At 42.5% G+C, this 9,308-nt stretch overlaps 1 protein-coding gene across 10 annotated transcripts in view; it reads right to left on the bottom strand.

Annotated features, from left to right (window-relative positions):
• Positions 1-315: 315 nt before the first annotated feature.
• EPHA5 (EPH receptor A5) overlaps positions 316-9,308 on the bottom strand; it is a 194,426-nt gene continuing 185,433 nt past the window's right edge. For 8 of the 10 annotated variants that reach the window (XM_039710394.1, XM_039710387.1, XM_039710392.1 and 5 more), the window contains one exon: positions 316-3,199. In XM_039710394.1, coding sequence (XP_039566328.1) covers positions 3,094-3,199 — 106 coding nt within the window. In that variant the 3' untranslated portion in view covers positions 316-3,093. Of the gene's footprint in view, positions 3,200-3,373; positions 7,753-9,308 lie in introns of those variants that run through there. The other 2 variants (XM_039710390.1, XM_039710391.1) reach the window with 1 other exon arrangement.

Here is a 9,308-nt window from a genome sequence, read left to right as displayed (position 1 = left end):
CCTCCCTACCTCCCTCTCAATTATCAGCAAAATATACTGGAAATAAATGGAATCCATTGGCTTCCAGCTGAAGCAATAGTGAGCTGGAAAAGCAAAGTGCTTGGACTTACCAACTTACCATGGGCAGGAAATCCATCTACAGCCTTTTGCAAGAACATAACGAGCCAAATGTTGCTGTCATCTTGTCATGCTGCACCCCAATACATAAAATCATGCCCAACATACAAAGTTCTTGCAGTTCTCGATGGGAACTGAAAACCTCCATTGCCTCTGTGATTTGCTCATGGACATAGAAGCTGTAACCTTTGGACCCCACACATTAAAACAACATTTTATTTTTACCCCCGAGACAAAGTCTATTATACAGAGATCTGTAGCAAGAACAGGTCTTGAAATAAATAGAAAAAGTTATTTATTTATTTATTGGAAGCGAGAAGAGGTGCCCTATTATTTACAAATGCAGTCTGGCTAAAGAGCAGTTTTGTTTTCCACTGGTTTGTCATTTTGAACGTTATTCCAGCATCTGGTAGGTATTCCAGCAATACAAATGATAAAAAGAGGATTTTGGTTTTAAGAGCCCAGGAAAAAAATGACTGAGTTCAACTCCTCCCACAGAGCCAACAGGACTGGAATGAGTGGAGATAATGGGCAGAAAGTGCTACATATTTGCTCATAGCATCTCAGTGCCACCAATGGATGCAGGCAAACGAACGATTCCTCCAGATGAAATGAGCTGTTTCTGTCTTCCTACATGTATTTTCCCAAGTGTTGCAGACAGGGAGGCACAAATAATCTCAAGACTCTTCTGCTGACAGCTCTAATAATCTTATTTATTATATGACAAATCTCTTTTCCGCGCCGAAATTGTTATGTCTTGATACCCTCTTCCTCTTTTGTGGTCTGGTGGCTGCCAAAATGAAACAACGGGATGAGAAATGACACTATCAAGATTTGTTAGACCTCGCTGTGGCTCTTTTCCCTCCTATTTCTCCTGATTCCTGAGGAACTCAGCAGTTGCAGAGGCGGAGGGGGCCATTTCAGGACAGGAAAATATTGCCTGAAGAAACCCTGCTGCTAAGGAAAAAACAACTCAACCTCTTCTCCTAGATGCTTCCCTTCTTTAAAAAAACATTCTGTGTATCAAATATCATCCAAAGGCTGGGGGAAGTGAAAGAAAGACTTTGAAACGGCTTCAGGTGCCTTGCAACACCTGTTTCTGCAAGACATGAAGGACACAGGCCTCCTTTTGGCTGTTTGAGCTCTTTGGGCTCACAGCAGCACTGGGGATGAAGGGAGCTAAAGCAACTCTATATATTGATGTTATTGCTGAGGGAGGATGCCACAAGATGCTATCCAAACTCTAAGGAAGCAATACATTTACAGAAACAACAAACCCTCGCAGTCCACTGAGCTGTTTTAAAATCCTTATCAAAGTCTTCACAAAATAAAAGCCTAGCCTATGACTACCAAATTAACTGTGCTGTTTAATCCTATCTACAAAAAAATAGGAGGAATATTCCTTGGTGTGATTCCCAGGGGATTGGGTTGCCCTCAGGTCCCTCTGAAAATACCAGCCATGGGCTTTAATGGATACACTGAACTCCAGCTACAACCAAGTCCTGATCTGAGCTGTGCCAGCCCAGACAATTGGCATCTCCTTGCCGTCAGGATGCCATCACTGTGACTATGTTGGGCTACTCTGCTCTTCCCTCCCCTCTGTGCTCTGTCACAAAGTGGCCAGGTGCACAGCAAACCTGGAATGCTGAGAGGCAGGTTGGGACAGTACAGTTCCAAAAATAATCCCACTCCATCACTCTGGGGGAAATATTACAAAATCTCCACACTGGATGCCACAGGCTCATTTCCAAACTGTGCCCCAGGACTTAACCAACATCATCAGAAAAGGAACAACAAAAATTCCTTCCTTCCAGCTAAAACCACCTCATGCTTTCTCTCCCGGGCTCTGGGAACAGAGGCGATGGCTGCACTGGGTGATGGATGCTGGGATAAAGCACCTGTGCAGAGGCAACCCATGTCACCTTTGGCCAGGACACAGAAAAATCAATGCCACGTTGTTGCTGGAGGCCATCAAGAACCAGATGTTTTACTTCTCTTCTTCTGGATGTCTTCAACCCATGGTGTAAAAGAAGAGAGGGGCAACATATTTTATTTAAGCAACTTCCTTCTACCTCATATACATAATGAAAACTCCTGAAAGCTTTATGTATTGATCAAACCAAACTGCAGCAAAAATACAAAGCATAGGGGTAACACAAAAGGGAGACTGAGTAAAAGGAGGAAAGAAGGAACAAACCAAGGAAGGAGCCCAAATCTTGTACCTGATGCGTAGCAAACTGTACAGTATATACATTTTCAACATGTATTATCCTCCCCAAAGAGCAAATAAAAAAACTTGGTAACACAGAAGGAGGAAAACAAAATATACACCCTGTATTGTATTTGCCATGAAGCAAGCGACATGTTTATATGCTAGTCTTCTCTATAACTTAATGCTGTGTAACAGCATATTTTTTCTTTTCTTTAAATTTACAAAACAAAATATCTATCGAGAAATAATCTAATCATATTGCTCTTCAATACACTTCTGTAGACAAGTAAGACTCGAAGTTATACTTCAGCAAACTGCAGCTACTGGCAGTCCATGAATGGCCACAAAAATCTGCCATTCAAGTCAGTCCTTTGAAGCATTACCATGTGCTGCTGTAATTCAGTATACAAAGGTGCTATATATATAGATGTACCTCCCATGTACAGACAACACGTGGTGGAAGGCTTGTCATCACCGCTGAAGCTTAAGAGACTGGTTAACCTCATGTACAGCAGACTCGTTTCCACGTTCCATGCATCTTACATTGACTTCATGAAAATGAGGACACAAATAGGAAGAAAAGCAAAACTTTAGTCAAACACTGCTTTAGAAATGCTGCAGCAGAGGCCAATGTCCTTCAGTTATAGAAATCACTGAATTTCCCTTTTTATCTTTTCTTGGTTTTTTTTAGTCAAAATAAATCTCAGGGCTAGAGTACAAAGTGCAGGACCGACCCACTTGAGGAAGCAACTTTAAAAACCGTGTTACAACGGCACCATCCCATTCACCAACTGGACCTTCATCTCTTGAAGGCTGTTCATTATCTTCTTCTGGTGACCAACAAGTGTCACTCCCAGACGTCTCAAATCCCTGTGGGAGAAAGCAGACGTTGGTTCCATGGACCTCTTAGGCACACGTTGCCGCGTACACCACGCACCGCATGCGCTGCTGCTGCCAGTGCCTACCTGTTATCACTGGCAGCTCCCAGAGCCAAGTTTAGTTGGCAGGTTTTATTTTCCCCATTTGTAATTTTTTTCTTTTTTTATGGCTGACAGCACCTCAGAGAGGTGATGTGATTTGAATGAGATCACCTCGCTGGCCAAGGAGCAAAGTGTCAGCATCATCTTTGGCCAAGGATTCTGCTAGGCGTGAAAAGTCCTATTTCCAAGAGAAAAGCCATGTAAGGAAGCCCATGTTGCTGTTTCCTCTTCTCATGGGAGAGGCTGGTATTTGATCTTGGATATAAGCAGTGAGGAATGAGGTCAATCCATGCTTTCTTCCTCTTCAGATGAGGGAAAGCCAAAGAAACACAAGTGGCAAAAGCCTCAAACATGGCCACCATCCTGATGACTCCTTAAAGTCAACAAGAATTAACAAAGCAGCTCCCTTTTGGGTCTTTGCAAATCTTCCTATAAACCCACATTTGGTTTTGCTTTGGAGGGGTGAATTCTAGATGCCAAGGACATTTGTGTTGATTCTGCCTACTGGGCTACCACTACAGGAAAGCTGTAAAATAAGACAGTTAATGTAAAATGCAGGATCAGTAGGAAAGATTGTTTGCATTGACTCCACCCTCCAAAATTCGGGTGTATAGATGAAGGTAATCACTTTCATGTGATTCACGTGAACGGCATTAAGAGGCACCTCCAGGGTATACAATTTATCCCATCCAAAGACAGGAGTGGGACAAATCATCTCCTGGAGATAGCACAGCAGGACCTTGGGTTATCAATGACAGCTCTAAGCCAGGTAAGGCCATCAGTTATGGCAGAGTGTAATTATAGAAATTTCTTAGTGGGTAGAAAATGTTAACAAAGAAACTGTAAGAATAAAAGCTCAGCAGAAACATCAAGGCAGTTGCATATATGTTTCCAGCCCAAGACACAGAAGCTGTTAGAGAAGCGGGTTGACTATTAGAGATGTGGTGTTTGTCTGAAGACTTCCACTGATAGAAAAATATCGATCCCTCACTTTCTACCTGCAGACTGGAGTGAATTAAGGATGTTTCTAAGTTGTGCCTTACGGTCCTGGAGATACACTTGTGAATCCCCAAGCTGCTGACACCCTGTGTGCAACTCTTTTAGGAGAAAGTTCTCCACCAAAAGCCACTGGGATGTGGCCTTGATCATGCAGCTGCTTTTTGGAAACCATGCTGCTGCATTCATGCAAAGGCTGGAAATCCCCAGCAACACCTGGGAGCCCAACTACCACCTGAGACATAATTGCAAACCTGGCCTACAGTTCACAGCAGGGCTGTGCGCTGGACTGCAGGAGGGCACGTGCAAGCAACACCAAAACATTTTCACATGAGCTACCTATGGAGGTGTGCCTCTCTCAGCAGCTTCACATTCTGGACAGAAACTCCTGTGCAAGTAACAACCAATCATCCATGTCCCCAAATTACACAGATGAATGCTGCTTTGAATAAAAAGCAGTCTTGAGTGAAGGCTAATACATTAACACATAAACGACTTGAAGCCAAAAGCTACATCTGTACTTCTCCAAGGACTGTCATGTTTTCTGCCTTTTGATTTGGAAAATACCAAGTTTTTTGCTTTGGGCTAAACACATAATTTCATTATTGTACCCTTTTTCAGCAATGCTTCTTGATGATGCAAAGGGAAATCATAACATAAGGGGCACAGAGCAAAGGAGGTCAATGAGACACATCAGCAGTGCTCCTTACCTGGCACAGAAAAGGCTGCAGCACCTGCAAAAGGTGTCTACCTTCTCAGGGGGACATGTTTTAATTTCTGCCTCCACTGAATTGTGAAACTAGTTCAGCAAGCCATCTTAATAATGAAGGAAAATGAAGTAATGCTATTGTTACATGCAATTTATTTTATGTACACAGCACAGTTGGAAGTTCACACCAGAGATCAAAAAAAAAAAAAAAACCAACCAAAAAAACCCTCAAAACAAAAAAACAAACCAACCTCTGAAACCAACACAGTATAGGACCTGATTTTTAAAAGAGACAACATCCATCTTCCCCCTGCTGAGTCCTGCTCTGCTGGCATTTTTGAAAAATCAGCTTTATTTTTTTCCCAGGTATCTAAAGTGCAAGCTGAGCTCTTTTGAAAATCCAGTACCACGTATTTCACAGATGTATAATTTGTGACACTCTTGCATGTTTTGCTGGTAAAAACAGCCTCAAACTCGGAAAAAAGCATGCACGTCTTGGCCTTTCACACACAGCCCCATCAGTCCAATAAATCCCCCACCCAGTTCACTACACAGCCTTTTTTTCTCCCCATACAGTATCCCCTTAACTCAATATCCTTGAGGAGTGTCTCATTGATTTACAAGAGAGAAAGAAGAAAAAAGAGTTTCTGGTTTCAATACATTAACTGCTCACCAGGGGATTCAGGATTTTTTTTTTAATATCAAATCCTCTCAAATGTGAAGCCACTAGCCAAAAGCATGGGGGACTCCTCAGAGAGGGGAAAAACACTACTGTGGGGTCTTGCACCTCAGCAAAGATGACCCAGAAGACACAGCTCCTGAACCAGATGCTTGCCAAGTATAAAAATCAGCAGGTTTATTCAAAAGCCACCTTGCACATATCAAAGACAACAACAAAAACTTTTAAAAAACTGCCTAGAGAATGTAGCTTTAATTCCGATGTTTCAAGCATGACTTACAGCACGTTGCTGTAAGCCTATCCATCCAGTGCTGAAGCACTTAAAGAGGTGTAAGGCAGAATACAGTTTTGAACAGAATTGGGTGCACAAACCACCTGGTTTGGGGACAAAAACATCCCCAACAACTTCTGTGCTGGAGGGCTGTAAAAACAACTGCCTTTAAGCTCCAGTCAGGGCTGCTTGGCTCATGTTACTGCAGCCAAATGGAAATTTCTCCAAGAGGAGATGTGTGCAGACACCCACTGGGGCTTTACAGTAAAAATGTGCATTCCCTGCAGGAAAATGCACAACTGAGACCCGCGGGCATCTGCGATCAGGATCCAGGCTGCTCCTTGCTGTGGGAGTGACCTGACCCCTGGTGTTGGGTTTTGCGTGTGCCTCTGCAGTGGAGATCCGTGCACCCATGTGCTGGGTGGTCTCCCTGCTTCAAAATACTTGGCCTCCCCAGCCATGGGACAACTTTTATTCTTATTTTGGGGAGGAAGTTTATCTTTTCACTTCTTCCATTCAGATAGGGCTGGAAATTAAAGCAGGCAGGAATTTGAATCACTTGTCAACAAGGTATTAAAAGGCTTACCTAAGCTGACCAAAAAGCCAAGGAAATAAGGGGGAAAATTGGTGTCAGCTCATGCCAAGCAGCCTGTACACAGCTGCATGCATGCTGCTCTCTTACCACTGCCTTTCATGGAAGCCCAGCTGCAACATGCCAGTGACAACACGGTATCCCCTTCCCTGCAAGAGCCTCCATGTGCAAGGGTTGAATTCACAGTCTCCATGTTGTAAGAAATAGATTTAAAACATTTTATTTACAAATAGAACTACTTATACACCATGGACCAGTTTGCCAAACACAGTGTAGACTAGGACTGATTTCCACATAAAATACAACCCCCTCACCAGCCGGTTTAGTCATGCAAGCAAAAGGGCCACAGTCCTGAAAGATCTCTGAGGTCAGCAGCCGTCAGCCTACCACAGGTATTTTGTATTTCACCTCCCATCCAGGGCAGATCTCACCACTCTTCTGCACGTGGTGTAACTACAGCTGCCCATGCAGACTGGGACTACTCATGGAATTAGTTGTCAGTTTGAGAGAGGGGAAACAAGAAGAACCTCAAAGACCTTCAGACAATGCTAAAGAGAGAGGAATCCGCTTGCTAGGGACATTTGCATGAAATGAGGACTTAGAAAATTTTGTTTTAAGAGTTCATCTGCTCTTACTCATAATTCCCATTCTAATTTATTACAAGATGAGGATTTGTTCAGAAGCAGACACAGCATCAAAATCCCAGGACTGAGATTTCAGGTTAAGAATAAGCATCTAGAGCAGGTGAACTCTTAAATGTTCTTCATCCAGTATAACTTTTAATAAATAATTTATTTTATTTTAGAAGAAAAATATATACAATGCAAAGCAACACAACACATATTATTACAAATATTCAGAGCTCTTCATCTAATAACAAACAACAGGGTGTCCTGAGATTCAGTGATTACAGATCTTTCAAAAGGTGAAAATATGTAGTCCACATGGTTAGTAATTGGTCCAGTCAAGGGTCAGACTGAAACTCATGTCATGGATCTATCTATTCTTGAGTATTGTCCTGGTAAAGTTATTCTTGCAGTGGATTGAAAGAGCTCCAGACACACTCAAAGTCACTAGGTGGTCCACAAGTTTAAAGAGCAGGTCTGGTCCACTGGAAAGGTTCCCTTCAAGTCTGATATCCAGTTGGAAAGAGAGGGTGGAGGGTGAGGCTCCACTTTTCACAAGGTGATTCATCCCTTTGCAAGAATTAGAGCTAAATGTAGAAATCACTCTTTGTTTGAACACATACATTTTCAGGTCTTTGCTTAAGTAGGCAGAGCTTAGGACTTGGGGTGATATCCATCCATCTTAGATTTTTAATCTTTTGCTTTCAGAAATTTGTCACTAATACTACTCTTTTCTAGAATAAATGCATCAAGCCACTAGTTTGAAAGAATCAGAATGGTAATCAGGATTTTGCTTTTCATGCCAGGGGAGGGAGGTTTTTTAAAAACAAGCAAAAAAAAAAAGCTGAACATCAACTCAATCAACCAGATCCTGTAAAGAAGCCACAAACTGGGCACCCACAATTACCAGTCCTGTCAGTGTTATGGCCAACTCCTCCTACAGCATTTGTAGGTTGTTTTTTTCAGTAGATTTAAAAAAATTATTTACATTTATCATATGTTTTTGCCATGCTTTTTCTGGCAGCAGTTATCCACCTAATTTCTACATGTCTCCTGTATGGTTTGAATTTGGTAAAGATAATTTTGGGTGGTATTTGAAGGCAACCTCCTAAATTGTAAAGACTGTTTTACTGATGTCATTTGGGGAAACCAAGCTGCTTTCAGATGTTCAGATCATCTTTTCACCCGATCCCCCCAAGTCCCAGCTCTGGAATATACAGAACAGTTGCCTCTATTAAAAATGACAAGGAACATTTAACCTGAATTCTCCTTTGTAGAGCACAAAATGTTTTGTTGCTCACTTTTACAGGGAGAAAAAAAGAGAAAACCTCCAGAAAACCAACTCCTCTCAGTATATCAACCGTTAAAGAACTTTGCTTGTTCTGGTGTTTGTTTTCTGGAGAACCCATGAGAGTCTCAGCTGAGCCCACCAGGAGCCATTTTCTCCCTTACTTTATTTTTTAAGGGCAGTCTGCCAGTTTACATCAGACTGAATTCAGGACTTCAATACATGGCACTTTTCCTCTTAAGCTGCTATGATGGTTTCTCTTTTTTCAACAGCTGAGAATCTGCTGCTTTTTTCTTTTTTTTACTGTTTCTGAGAGGAATGAGAGAAGTTTTGATTTGGATGGGTACTTGGCCTTTTGATTAATCTTCCACAGGTTTTCCAAAAATAGACCTGAGTGGGGTCAAGCCTTTTTGCCAAGCCACCTCTGCAATGCAAAGGTGTGTGGGCTGACAGAGAAGAACCAAGCAGGTATCTCTGCAACTATTTCTGTCCAGGCAGCTGGGGTGGGGAGGGACAATTTATTTGCTGACATGGATAACTAGCTGAAATAGGTTTCAACATTTTATCAGCTTCAACTGAAATGGAAGATGGATCCATGAAATGCCTCCTTCCAGTTTAAAAAAAAACAAACCCAAAAGCTCTCCCAGGCTGCCAGGCATGAGCTCCTTTGCACTGCTCTGCTGTTCTAGAAGCCCAGGAGAAAGCTGAAGCTGAGCAGCTCAGACATGTTCTCTCCTCTGGGATCAGCAGGATGACATTTGGGCCAAAGAGGACACCCTGGGACCTGGTGAGGGGGCCTTTGAGGAGGTTTGCAGGCTGGTGAGAGTCAGAGTATCTC

Source organism: Passer montanus, unplaced genomic scaffold (assembly GCF_014805655.1).
Source record: "Passer montanus isolate IOZ18808 unplaced genomic scaffold, ASM1480565v1 scaffold23, whole genome shotgun sequence".
Lineage (NCBI taxonomy): Eukaryota > Metazoa > Chordata > Aves > Passeriformes > Passeridae > Passer > Passer montanus.
The sequence above is the reverse complement of the archived record's forward strand: the minus strand, read 5'-3'. Positions and strand labels throughout refer to the sequence as shown.